Source organism: Anabrus simplex, chromosome 14, assembly GCF_040414725.1.
Source record: "Anabrus simplex isolate iqAnaSimp1 chromosome 14, ASM4041472v1, whole genome shotgun sequence".
Lineage (NCBI taxonomy): Eukaryota > Metazoa > Arthropoda > Insecta > Orthoptera > Tettigoniidae > Anabrus > Anabrus simplex.
This window is the reverse complement of record NC_090278.1, coordinates 95,778,679-95,793,672: the sequence shown is the minus strand read 5'-3', so window position 1 is coordinate 95,793,672 and position 14,994 is coordinate 95,778,679. Positions and strand designations below refer to the sequence as shown.

The 14,994-nt window shown below is 39.2% G+C and overlaps 1 protein-coding gene across 1 annotated transcript in view; it reads right to left on the bottom strand.

Annotated features, from left to right (window-relative positions):
- The window catches only part of LOC136885521 (X-linked interleukin-1 receptor accessory protein-like 2), a 148,799-nt gene that overhangs the window by 22,752 nt on the left and 111,053 nt on the right, over window positions 1-14,994 (bottom strand). The window contains exons 3-4 of the mRNA XM_067158122.2: window positions 13,483-13,584; window positions 6,665-6,767 (exon numbers count right to left, since the gene is read on the bottom strand). Of these exons, the coding sequence (XP_067014223.2) occupies window positions 6,665-6,767; window positions 13,483-13,584 (205 nt within the window). The remainder of the gene's footprint in view (window positions 1-6,664; window positions 6,768-13,482; window positions 13,585-14,994) is intronic.

Genomic DNA, 14,994 nt, shown 5'->3' with positions numbered 1-14,994 from the left:
GTCCATCCTTTTTATACTTTTTTATTTATGCATGTCCTTGCTATTCTTCTCTCTACTTTTTGGATTTTGTTAATTCTGCTTCTCTGAGTGACTTTAAAAAGAGTTTCGCTTCTGTATGTCACGGCTGGTTGATTTTTTTAACGGCTTTATGTTGTCGCACCGACAAAGATGGTTTTATGGCGACGATGGGGTAGGAAAGGGCTAGGAGTGGGAAGGAAGCGCCTGTGGCCTTAAGGTACAGTCCCATCATTTGCCTGGTGTAAAATAGGGAATTGCAGAAAACCTTCGGGACTGCCGACAGTGGGGCTCAAACCCACTATCTCCCAGATGCAAGCTCACAACTGGGCGCCCCTGACCGCACGGCCAACTCACCCGGTACCTCTGGTTGAAACATCGTCTTGTAATGTTTTAATTTTGTTTTGATCGATACACATTTCTTATTGTATGTAAAACATGTTAATTTTTGAGCTTTTTAGAATTTTACTAGAATTTTACTAGTTCTTTCTTGCCATGCAGGTTTCAAGTCCAAGTTGTATGTTATAATTTCTCATAGGTTTCACTATTTTTATGTTCACGTTATTTACTGTTATGCAGTTTATTACTAGTGAATCTACTACCATTATCTTAGACTTTTCTAATGATATCTGGAGTTCTATTTTGTTTGTGGTATATTTTGTAGACGTATTTGATTTTTGGCTTCTTGAATGTTATTATTAGCTAGTAACGCTAACAAATAGAGAAGCAAAAAGCTAAAATTGTTCCAGCTATTCAATGCTTGTTTTAAATGTAACGATTACATCATTTCGAGACTAGTTTCTATCTCGTAAGACCCTTCAGTCAAAAATTATTATATACACTTGACAAGTCATGACATATAAACAATGTTAAAATAGGTGTGTGCAAAGTTAAAATTAAGTAAATAGTCCTGCTGAAATTTGAAGTGACACTTTTTGAATATCGGTGCAGGTTCACATAACAATTTAGCATACTAATACGTGGGTCATTTATGTCATAGCTTTAGCGAAATATTAGAAAGTTATGCTTCCTGAAGCTTGTGGTTATTAAACTAAAATAGAGGCACACGGATGGTTTATCGTAAAAACCTTGAAGAATTATGTTGTGCTTAATTACAGTAAAAGAGAGAGATACGAATCAGCAAGGAACTCATCACTTATGATAGTAAGGCTAAGTCGACCGCGAATCCCAAGCAATTTAAGTTTATTTGATCTTTCTTGGTTCCAATTTGTATGTTCTTAAAATCTTCCGTATGCCACTCTCCCAACATGTATTCTAGAGATTATTATTATTATTATTATTATTATTATTATTATTATTATTATTATTATTATTGTTATTGTTATTATTATTATTCCCTGGATCATTCCATTTCAACCCATTGTCATCTTCGTCGGACTTCAATTCTGACCTAATAACCTCATATTCGTTCTCTTCAGTCCATGTCTATCGCCAATTTTGATGGTACTGAAAAAGGAGGAGATTCAAAGAAGTGGGAAGCTGTGAAAATGGACTTCCCTCCCTTCACAATCGTGGACGGAAGAGGACAAGAGCTGAGATGAATGAAAAGCACAGTTGTTCAGAACTAGCATGTAAGGGCCACTGGAGTGTTTTCTAAGAACGACAATATCCCGCGGAATGTTAATTAAACTGTAAAAAGTGTATTGTTATTTGATATTGACAGGGTTCAAAAGTGTAACGCTGGGAGGTCAACCTGTAATTGGTTCCCGCGGGCACGGCTCGTTAGTCTTTGTTCCGACCACCAGAGCCGCGGTACACTCTGCGCTTCTTTCAAGCTAACGTCACGAGCGAGACATTCTTCGCAAAAGGATCTTTAAAGGTCGGAGCAGTGAAACGAGAGACTCTCGGGAACATCCCGAGTTTTCTTTCCCCCCAAATAGGAGAAGCTCTGCCAGTAAAGGTGAGCTCACAGAATCCAGCAACGACATCGAACTGCTTAACCTGAAAAAGCCACAGCTGGATGCGGAGGATCATTTGGAGCCTGCTCGATATCATAGTAACCACGGCACTGTTTCTTCTAATGATGCATTTCGAGAGGCTTATAACTTACTCCTTGAAAAAAGTGCCAGAATAAACAGTTCACCAAGGACTGGGATCCGTTTTCATCTTCATCTTTATTAGTAATGAATGTATGCATAGGTCAGTCAGTTATCGGAGTAGAAGATGGCGGTAAATTAGTGTTATGTTAAGCGGCAAAACATCATCACATTCGGATTTATAAAGAAAAACACAATTATCACGAACAGTTTTCTTGGGTTTAAAAGGCTAGGAAAACACAGATAGGGAATCTGCCACCTGGGCGACTGCCCTAAATGCAAATCAGTAGTAATTGATTCCTGTCCCACTCCTTGGACGAATGGTCAGCGTTGTGGCCTTCGGTTCATAAAGTCCCGGATTCGATTCCCGGCCGCTTCGGGGATTTGAATCGAGTCTGATTAATTCTTCTGGCTCGGGGACTGGGCGTCTGTGTTTGTGCCAACACTCATCTTAATAGTCAAAGAAACACACCACACTACCAACCACCAGAGAAACACGCAATAGTGTTTACGTCCTCCACATGGGGTTGGCGTCAGGAAGGCCATCCGGCCGTAAAACAGGGCAACATCCACGTTTTCTACACAGTTCGCACCACGAACCCACAGGTGTGGGAAAAAAGGAGATAATGGTGGTGGTAGTAGTAGTAATAGTAGACGCTTTTTAGTTTATCTGAGACCTCTGGAGCCATACTGGCATATTTATTTCTTCTCTTTTTCTCTGGTGTCACGTGAATTTTAATAATAATAATAATAATAATAATAATAATAATAATAATGCTGCTATTTGCTTTGCGTCCCACTAACTACGGTTTTCGGCGACGCCGAGGTGCCAGAATTTTGTCCCGCAGGAGTTCTTTAACGTGCCAGTAAATCTACCGACACGAGACTGACGTATTTGAGCACCTTCAAATATCACCGGACTGAGCCAGAATCTAACCTGCCACGATGGGGTCAGAAGGCCAGCGCCTTAACCGTCTGAGCCACTCAGCCCGGCCACGTTTAAGTGGAAAAATGTCACCCTAGGATCAGCTGGGACTGGAACCTAAGCCACCTGGATAGAAAGCCATAATGATAATTACGGGGCAATAATAATAATAATAATAATAATAATAATAATAATAATAATAATCTAGGACATTAAAAAAAAACAATGTCCATTCATGGGATACTCTAATTTAGAATGAGGAAGCAGACATCGAAAACAGAACGCAAAGTTGTTGGCCCAACAGTGCATTGAGTAATCCCTCGCAGACTCACAAAACAAACAGCAGAATTCTATGAAGACAAGAGTAAAGCCGAAACAGACTCTATGAAAGGAATCGGCGTATCAGCAATCGTATAAGACGACGATCACGAATGGCAACTTGATCTAAGGGGCGAAGGCAACCAAACCAAAGAAAAAAGCGAAAGAAATGTGGACACAAAGGAAGTGAATGAAGTACTTTGCCTAGTCCTGAACGGGGCTTATACATGTCGGCAAGCTTGGAAGAAACTGAGCCCATGTGACAATGGCTTAGACAGTAAGGCGCAGGCTTTCTCATCCCAAGTTGGCGACTTCGATTTCGGCTTAGTCCCGTCGTATTTGAGGCGCTTGCGTGAAAAAGAAATAACTCCTTGGAAAGAAAATTTCAGCATGTCTGCGTCTCCAAAAATCGTAAACATGGTTAAAGGAATGCTTAACAAATAATCATGAAAAAAAAAAATGAAATGGCGTATGGCATTTAGTGCCGGGAGTGTCCGAGGACTTCGGCTCGCCAGGTGCAGGCCTTTTGATTTGACGCCCATAGGCGACCTGTGCGTCGTGATGGGGATGAAATGATGGAGACGACCAATTATGGTTAAAATTCCTGACCCTGCCCGGAATCGAACCCAGGACCCCTGTGACCAAAGGCCAGCACGCTAACCATTAGCCATGGAGCCGGACACAAATAACCATAATTTAATTGAATCGACTTGATTCGATGACTGGAGTGGTGTAACGGCCGCCACACTAGGGCAAAACGCCGGGAATTTGGCAATTGAAAAGCCTAAAAAGCTTGTATTTTTACAAGTGAAGTGAACAATGCATGGACAGTGTTGATGTTTTCTGGTCAGAGAGTAGCAGACACTCGCACGCAAAGCTCATTACCGTAATGAGGCTGTACGTCTGGTGCTCACTTTTTATCACTGCGGTCGGCACTGCACAGGTAGCGAGCAGTTCACCTGCTTATCCTAGACGCTCTCTGGAAGCCCTTTATCTAGGATAACCGTGCAAAATATGCGCTCAAATATTTTCAAAAGCACTATCTACGAAAATCTCATTAAAGACGCTCTAGAATATTTCTACTAGCACTTTTGTGTTATTTAAAAATGAAAGTTTCCCTACGCTTCGCGAACCTAATAACGTCGAGGTCGTAAATGAACAAGAGTTGATCAAGTGAGGAACCTGGAACTATGGGAACCGTGCGTCTGGTTCTCCGTTCAGTCCGCAGGCCGCCTCCGCCCTCCCATCTGTTGACCGCTATTTGCTCGAGTGCGAGACCAACTCTCCCCTAACACAGTCCTTATTCAACTTTCAATTGCTTCGTAGAACACATTCACTACAGAGAAAGCGAATGAAAAAATCGTAATGCATTTCTGTTACATACTTGTAATTTTCTCTTGTTAACATGGATATGTTTTGGAGCTAGGGGTCAATCTGGAAACAATGTAAGCAATTTAGCGTGAAAAAAAAAACCATCGTAACCAGGCAACCAGTGTACGTCATATCGAGAGAAGAACGACGCCATTTTGGTGGACGGAAAGGCATGTTTGGACGTATTAGACTCGTCAAGAAAGACTGCAAACAATGGCGAATAATTTTGGCGGGAGAGCATTAGCATTCTGAACACTGCAGAAGGAAGTGAAAGTACGGTGACTGCGTGATTCCGTCCACGAAACTGACATCGTTCTATCATCTATTGTCTATTATTGTTTATGATTTCTTTTATTGGAAGGTGTGTTGGGCGTATTGTGAAAATTATTTCGACCTCTAAGTCTTTGCTAGTGGCTTTACGTCCCACTGTCGGCAGCCCTGAAAATGGTTTTCCGTGGTTTCCCATTTTCATACCAGACAAATGCTGGGGCTGTACCTTAATTAAGGCCACGGCCGCTTCCTTCCCGCTCCTACCCCTTTCCTATTGCATCGTTGCTATAAGACGTATCTGTGTCGGTGCGACGTAAAGCAGACTGACACACAAGATTCTCACCTACATAGAACATCTAAAAAATATTCCATGGGTACTAGAAGTGAAGAAGGATCTGGAAAAAGCCCAGATAAACCCAAATGACACCGCGGACAGAAACCTTTATAGGAAAAAAATTAATGGATGGAAAGTGCAACCAGAGAACGAAGTGAAAAAGAAGACTGGAGCAAAGTGGACAGAAGAACGAAAAAGGATCCACGGAGAAAGGATGAGAGCTGTTTGGCAACTCAGAAAGCAGAATCGTTAGAGCTTTGCGTGATCCATTGGGTCCATACGCACATAATAATAATAATAATAATAATAATAATAATAATAATAATAATAATAATAACAACAACAGGCAAACTACGGAATAATAGGAGTGCAGGAGACAAAGCACAACTCCTACAGATTCACGGCTAAGACGACTTATAGAATCTATCGAATAACACCAAACTGCGGCACTGTACTATGACCATCGGGAACGCTGCATTGTACGCTACTGAGACCATGACACTGGGAAAAAAAGAGCTTGTATTCGACTGGAAAAGGAGAAAAGAAAGATCCTGAGAGATATATGGGGTACCAAAAAGCAGATTTATGGGTCCGTAGATCAAGGCAGGAGATATACGAGAAAGTAGAACCAATTTCAAGTGTATTACGGAAAAGAAGGTTGAGTTTCTTGGAACTTATGATGAGGATGAGGATGATGACAACAGGTTAACAAAGACGACATGGAATGCGACATGCTTAACGGGAAATGACTGAATGAAGGAAGTTAGAGACGACTGGAAGGCCATTGGCATAACAGATAAATATCTAGTTAGGACTGTGCGGGATAGATATGTCGAAAGTCAGAAATGGATCGATACTAAGATCAAGATCGAAATCACAGAAGCGGAGTGAAAGAATGAAGAGGTAGTGGAAAGAACGAAGACGTGTTGAACAAGTCACTCGAGATCCTAAGGGTCGAAACGAATACAAAATAAATACAATAATAATAATTAAATAATATCGAAGTGAATACAGTACTATTAAATTATTCACAGACTAACGATTATGAAACAAAGTCATGAACTGAATGTTACTACTAAGAATCATGTTAATACGCTTAGGTAACTTTCATAGAAAAAAATGTCTAGAATGAAAAAGTTGATTCGTACTAGCACAATATTCAATGTTGTTGATCACGTGCATGATTCCTTCAAAATAACAGGAATCAGGAAATAAATGCCTGCAAAATTCCTATAAACATCCAATCCATTCAGATTTTGGAATTACCGGACAAATCGACATGTTGCTCAATGAAGGACATAGCTACTCATGTAACGGCGGCCGGCTAAATGACAAACTTGTTCTATTGTCTGACGAAGAAAGCTGTGCACTCACCTCTGACGGACCATCTGTGACACTCGGTGCTGGTTGAGGAACTCTGAACTGTTGTCTTTCCACCAGGAGATGGCGCTGTGCGCGTCTGGTAACGGGATGTGACCTGAAACATTCAGTTTAATATCTGAAGCCATCTCTCTTCAGTTTCGACCCAGTTAGGTTCTTCAATCTGTCGAAACGAATTTTGAATAAATAAATTTATTAACTAGGGTATCTAAAAAACAAACAATTTAATTAAAATAGAATGGCATGTTCCATTCTTGAAAGAACATAACCACATTCTATTTGATCACACTCAAAAATATTTAGAAATACTATCCAGCTGGACTCACGCCAACTTGCATTGTAAGTAAGGACTTCATTAAGAAAAATTCCAAATTGCAAGATTTTAGGGATTTTAGCAGAATTTAAACATAAATGTTTGTACATTTCTAATACGTCTTAGTGTGGTTTGATAGAATCTGATGATGTTCTTTCACGAACGAACTATTTCAATAGTGGTTTCTTTTACAGATATAATTCTGTTACCATATGTTTCCTTTTTCAGGAAGTTACTTATTCAAAATTAAAGCCGACAGCTGACAGCTATAAATTGAAAACTTAGGGCAAGCTTTATCATAACTTTATGGATTAGTTTCTGCAATAAATCCTGATGGTTCAGAAGTTGAGCGTAGGGCATATGACTCGCGTGCTACTCCTAATCAGCCATTCCAGTTGTCACGGATGTTAAATTTTTACTCATTTAAAGCCCTTAACACTAAGATGTAAATGCATTTTGCGAACTTTTTAAACATGAAACGCAGTAAATGTTAATGGACTCCCTACAGAAGAAACTATGTTGAGTAAAATTTATTACTATTCCGGAAACTGGAGAAAAAAAAAAAAAAAGGTTCGGTCACGAATGTTACAGAACTTGTGAACTCACCTTACATGCTGTGAACTAAAATTAAAAATTCAGGTTATTGCGTTAGACAACATTCATTTTATATACATTGTGTTAATCTACAAGCTTTACAGGTTCTAATTCTGATATGAAAATGAAAATCCACAGCCTGTTTCCAGTCATTCGACCGAGTCAGGAATGGAATGAAGCCCCATCTAGCGGCGAGGATAGGAACTGTGCCGGCTGCCGGAGCCTGTCTCACTCCTCTGGGGGCAATGATTAATGAATGACAGATGCAATAAAAAGATATCGGATAGTGTAGCTGGAATGAATTATGACAGGGAAAACCGGAGTACCCGGAGAAAAACCTGTCCCGCGTCCGGTTTGTCCAGCTTAAATCTCACACGAAGTGACTGGGATTTGAGCCACGAAATCCAGCGGTGAGAGGCCGGCGCGCTGCCGCCTGAGCCACGGAGGCTCCAATTTTGATATATTAATTTAAAAAATGTAAAAAAGAATTGATTTTATAACTGCTTTATTCATGTCACGGATGTTACATGGAATTTGTCACGGATATTACATCTGACATGATACATGATATATTAATAAGATTACATTGTATAATTAACATAGTTATGCAGTAATACATTATTTGTTAGACCTCCAATTAGAAATCAGAGTAAATCATTTTATTTATTGGATGAAAAAGAAATGGATTGAAGAAAAGTGTGATGTGTGGTCATTATCCAATTTTTAATTATAACATGAATAGGACTTTAAGGACTTTTCTTAAAAAAATAGTACTCGTACAAGCAGACTTTGCTTCTGAAATCATAAGTTCGGATACTCCCGGCACTAAAAGTCATACGCCATTTCACTTCGAATTAATTCCAAGTTCATTTATGTTGTTTTCAACAGATGCATTATCATCATTTTCATAATCAGAATATGATTCAGATCCACTGCCAGAATCAGATGAATACATACCACGCTACCGCAATTTACTGTTCATACTTCGTGGCACTATTTCTGGAAAGGCAACTTGTACTTGTTGTTCGACAGATTTTGATGTCAAGCTTACAGCTACACGTTGTGATAGTACATATATCACACCCCCGAATTATATGTAGAAGGTAGAGATATTGTCAGTATTCGATTTATTATTATTATTATTATCAGTATTTCATTTGTATGTTTTGTCATTTATATTTATAAGCTGGAAGATATCCTCATATGTAGGTATGAGTAATTTGTTTTGCATGAGTGGGAAAACATTGCTTTAATAACTCTGGTAATTTGAATGAGTCATCTTGTGATGTTTGGGACATCACTGAATGTTTTTAATTATATAACTATATATTTAATTGATAATATGTATATATTTAATCACTGATAGGTCATTTTAAATTAATATGTATATATATAGGGCTTTTATCATCCATTTCAATCATCATTTCATTTCTTTGTATCGCGGCTATAACGTATTCTGAACGAACAAATTATTGGGTAAAGTATTTCAACATCACGCATATTTATAGCTTGCAGTAAATTTTCCAATAGCCGTTGTGAGGTGACCAGAGTCAGCAGGCTCATGAACCCGCTGAAATAAAGCGTCTCGAAGCTGAGTTTGAAAAGTGGGTGTTAAAAATGTGGTTTTGCACTTAAAATTAGGACTCATTACGACTTTATGTAAGGAGTACAATAGGAAGTGTTAAAGACAGGAAATGTGGATGTAGGACTGGAATCCAACAACAGATGAGGCAGCCTGTACGAGAGATCCACCCATCTTCAGCTTCAAGACAACAGAGTCTACATTTGGTGAGCTTATGGCATAAGTTACTGCAAGTCTTCGCGCAACAGTTCATTTTCTTAAAGTTAATTTCATTCACTTTTTCTTTTGCTTCAGTAAGTTCAGATTTCGTTAATACGCCGTTACGTCACGTTTTCATCTTAATAAATAGCTGTTTTAATTTGTATTTTATGAAATGATTATTAATGATCCTTAAATTCCAAGTTAGTGTACTTAATGATTTGTGTTCCGTTCACCCCACCCCTGGGAGTTTTTTGAGTCTCATTACGTATTTTTATTTATTTATTTATTATTATTATTATTATTATTATTATTATTATTATTATTATTAATTATCTACTTTTGTTTTCAAGCCATAAGCTTGAAGACTGGCGCCCTTGGGATACTGTTTCTGGAGAAACCATGACATATCATTTATTTATTTTAATATTAAAGTGACCCGCCACGTTATAAATTTGTCATGCATCTGTGGGCAAAGTGGGTACGTCACAATCTGGCTACCCCAGTGTTTGTTGATGTACTTGTGTCAGGAAATTCCATTAGTCATGTATATATCCCAGCCTGATGAGATGAGCTTGTTGTTGTACCAGGGAAATTTGATGATTCATGTAAAACTCCCGAGAGTTTGTTATTGTCTTGGGAGGAAGAAGTAGTTCAGGGCTTGGGCTTGAAAAGAGGACCACCCATGATTGGCTAGCAAGCACCAATCCAGACGTATCATCTGAGAGGAGGGGGATGTTGATGTCTATAAAGGTTGATCATACGGCGGCAACCAGAGACATTGTAAGAGACATTGTAAGGAGACATTGTAAGGGTGATTGTAGAGGTGATTGTAAAGGAACGAGAAGGAAGATAACTACAACTACAACTGAGGCACTGTACGGGAAGGAAGTGGTGCTGATACACGGTACTGGAGTGACACGGCTGCAATGGACTGGGCTTCAAACGTTCGTGGAGCGTAGTCTTGTTATGTTCGTGGAAAGTTGCTGATTGTGAAGAGTGCTTGCGCATTAAGTATTGTAGCACTTGTGGCGGCCTAGCATTATATGTTGGTGAAAGCTATCTCAGACTTTCCATAAATTTATGTTGAGGATCGACAGACGTGTGTATATATCTTTACAACAAGTGTTAAAATATGTGAACACAGTAGTACAAGGTACAGTATCTGTGTGATGTGATAACTGCCGATTATGAGAATCGGTAAGTCGAATTGATATAGACACAGTGAAGGGTATTTATCTTCATACATGTACATTGTTCATCGGACTATCTACAAATGGTAGCTTAGTTCTCGCTTTCGTTTTCCCACGATTTTCATTATTTTTGTTGTTGTTGTAAATATGGAGTCTTCCAGCAATATTTTATGTGTGTATTATATGTATAATGTTGTATGTTGATGAGGTGCTCATGCACGGAATTTAAGAATATAGTTAGCTATTTTAGAATCAGTGTTATTGATGAACCTAGGTGCAGTTCCTACCTAATTAGTCGTTTTCAGGAGGTTAGGTAAGGCCTGCAGCAGATGTACCAGTACGCAGCATTATGTACACGCCCTGGGATATACAGTTTATCATGCTCTTATCTAAATTCGAGGGATCCATTCTGGTGAACTCTGGCGCCCATACTACGGGCATTTCGGTTAATTATGCTTATTAATTTTATTAAGTTTTCGAGTAATTTTATTTATATATTTTTATTCATGATTTTATATTTATTATTATCATAAAAAAGTTACAACGTACATCATCAATTTTCTTGATATGCTGTATTTCTCGTATTCCTGGTGTCGTTCGGACGTACTGCCATCGTTTGTTCAAGAATATTGAAGTTTCTTCCATCTCTTTCTTGGAAACAAAAAGAACCTCAGTTGACTTGCATTGAGCTTCAGTGACTTTGAAGAATTCTTCAGCATTTTGAATAGTACAACGTCGTGATTTTACTGCTGTCCAGACCATTCGTTTAACTTGCCAACCAATGGCATCTTCTGCTCCTTTGCCATGGCCAGCTGCAAAATAGTTCCACTCTACAGTTTCCCCGTCGATATCATCAGGCAAGTGGCACATATTGAAAGCTGTATACTTGCTCTTAAATTGGGAAGAACAGTTATCTGAAAATATAATCAGATTACAAAAAGGGGCATCCAAGTACTTTCTCTGAAAATGAGACACTCTTGTCTTAATGAAAGTCCGAGCTGACTGTCTAGAATGACTCAGATCATCACTTACAACCACATAAGAAATTGTTCTATCGTCAGACCACAAGCAACAGGTGAAAATTGAAACTTTGAGAGTGTTGGCAGTGAACTGACTGCACTTCATCTTGTGAAATAGAACTGTAATTCTCGGCATAGTCCACCTGCATCACTACTTCACACATTTTCAAATTTTTCTTCCTGCCCTCAAAATAGCTTGCTTTCTCATTCTTGATGTACTTGTGCGTCTTGAATATGGGAATATTTCTGTAAGCAGCTCCTTTAGATTTGTTGTTCTCTCCTCAACAAGCAGATGCCCATTGGTCTTGATCCACTGTTTCCATTTAACTTCCTTTGAAAAGCCACAGTTTCCATCAGACATTTTACATCATAATAACAAACTGTACATTTATTTGTCACGCAACGCTCTTAACAAATATTGCAGCACATTTTCTGTAGCAGTGCCCTTGGTGTTAAAATATTTACTTGAAAATCACGACAGAAACGAGAAATAGGATGAGCTAAAAATCTGAAATTATCTTTTTTTTTTCAATTCACCCCCTTTGTCAATCCTGTTCACCCCCCCCCCCCCACCAATTAATTGGATTTACCCAAAACAAAAAAAATACGCGTTTCTTTATTCTTAAAGGAGATTCCAAATGGCAATTTTCATTTCTGTAACATCTTCGGTTGTTGAGATATAAGTATCCTCATAAAACGTATTCAACCCCTTTTTCACCCCCGTTAATTGGAGTTTCCGAAAACAAAAAAAATATACGTTTCTTTATTTTTAGAGGAGATTCCAAATACTAAATGTTATGTTTGTAAACTTTTAAGTTTTCGATATATAGATATACTCATTTAAACAAATCATCCCCTTAGTGACGGAATATCCAAAAATCCTCTCTTAGTGAGCACCTACACTGCAATATACATGTATTCCCAAAATTTCATTTTTTTACGTCCAGTAGTTTTGGCTCGACGATGATGAAAATGTCAGTCAGGGCAAGTTATATATTTATCTACAGTACATACAATCCTCAAGTCCGTCTATCACAGCGATATTGAGGAAACTAGCTGAAACTGCGACTAGATGTCTCCCTTTAAGGGAAAAATGCAATGAACCTCCCACGACCACACTTTGTGTGCTTTGAAAGAGAAATACGTTTCTTTCAGCGAAGTGACTGCTATATCGGCTCAGGAAACCAGAACGTTTAGAATGGCATGCATGTAACATGCGAAGTGTGACTAAAAGTCTTACTTTCAGGTTACTTTTCACTTAGAAATTTCAACTATCCAAGTCGGGCGTACTTTCAAGCAACACTAGCCCTGGCATGTTGTCGGGTGAATGCACGGAAATCACACTTCCACTCGGGATGGACGTGTCTTTGGTCTACTGGGATGCGGCACGGAAGAACGATTCCAGGAAAGACCCGCGCTGGCTATGAAAGTACCTAAGTCCCTTCTCTTCTGCAGTATTCGTGTTAAACGATAGAATCTGGGGAAATTCCAACACATCGGACTGAAACAATCGGGGCGGCTAATCTATACATATTACATCCGGCCTAATCTCGAGAATTATCCAACAAATTATCATGCAGTTTTCACCGTTGTTTTATCGAGATGGTTTTGGCCAAAGATGGTCAACGCCTACAATTCCTTGCAGGGCGGTTGAAGATAGCAAGCTTGTGGCCAGTAAATTAAAAATATAACTAACCACACCTAAAATGTTGCACAAGCTTCATGAATATCGACTGCGTGAGGTTTTTACGTGGAATATTAGAAACAAGGAAATATCATTGCCGTGCCCTTCCTTCCCGGAGAGGAAAGTAATCTTGCGCCGACAACTTACAGATCGTGTTCGAGGAATTCCTTCGCAGAGCTCTCTAGAACCCAGTGCATTAACAGTATTATTGTACCACTACGATACCTACCGACGAAGGCCTCGCAGAAGAACCTGGCGTCGTCTCCCAGCTGGACCACCACATCCTTGGGCACGTACGTGGGAAGCGGCGTGCCGGAATATGTCACGGACTCTGAAACAGTTGAAAATCAAGGTGTGACTGAGGACGCTGTATCTATTAATATACATATTATACCCAGTCTGATCTCGAGAATCATCCAATAGATTATCGTGCAATTTTCACCCTTGTTTTATCCCGGAAAGTTTACATGAATCCACGATAAAAGGGAGTTAAACTGTGGAGATTTTAGTGACGGAAGTAAAAGAAAAACAACAAAGAAACTACTTTTCCCTTTGCGAAAATCAAATGATCATTACATTATTATGGTATGTCTTTCTGTCATCTATCAACTGCCCGGTTGCTATGGTTACATTTTCATTACGCTAACTATATCATAAAGGAAATGGTTTCAGATGAACCCCGGCCATTAGACATCCGAGTGCTGACAGAACTCAACTATGAGGTGAAGAACTGTTGATCGCAAGAAGCCTTAAAAAGACCACGACAGTACACCACTATAAAGGTAGCCCGCAGTAAGCGATTTTATCTTACAGCTTGCAGTGAAAAGATCAACCTTAAAATTAGGAACTATATTTTGAGATTAGTCACGAAATCTTCAGAATAAATTGTTTTCTCGCTTCAATAATTTTATTAAGATAAAACTAACCTTTCCGCTATGTAATTTAAATGAATGCCTCTGGAGATAGAGGACAGGGACGTCACATGAGGAGTGAGGTAATACATACACCAAGAGGAAAACTTAAGTACTATCACGATAAATTAAAAATTGCTACCGTACGAAGTGGAGGTGGGTCGCTGGTTCTAGCCAAGGATACAGCTGCAATAACTTTCTGGAGTCAACTTACAACTCCGTTTCTGCTTGCCGTCAGGGAGAGTACTGTGGCCTAAGGTCAGTAAGGCAAAGCCTTCATTCTGGAGGACCTCAGGTTCGATTCGCAAGCAGGGCGAGGATTTTAATCTTCATTGGTTCATTCCGATGCGTGGTACTTTTCAAATTTCGTGGTAGAGCGGGGAATCGAACCGGAGTGACAGCTAATCACACAACCACTATACCACAGAAGCGGATTTTTTATTTTACCTTTTGTGATCTGCATCCAATGATCAGGGTTTCTGAAGCTTGTGATGTTTCATGCTTAATTACCGTTTTATAGTGATTTACCGTTCCGAGATACTGATTTTTTTGTTGCACCTGTTTACTTAACGATTTAATCCGGATGGTTGGACGAGTTCGCCTAAGCAAGTTATTTGAAATTATTTACTTAAGGGATTTTGCCAAACTGAGTTGCCAGAGGTGGTTTGTTGTAAGTATTGAGGAGATCCTTCAAAGTAACGGGTTGTCTCAAATGAGACTTGGAGTGCAGTTTTAAATGCAACTACAAGAAGCTTTGGATTGCTTCTTACCTATTGTTATTGTTGGGTAGAATTACCAGATCTTCTATCAAGGTCAGAATTTCATTTTTA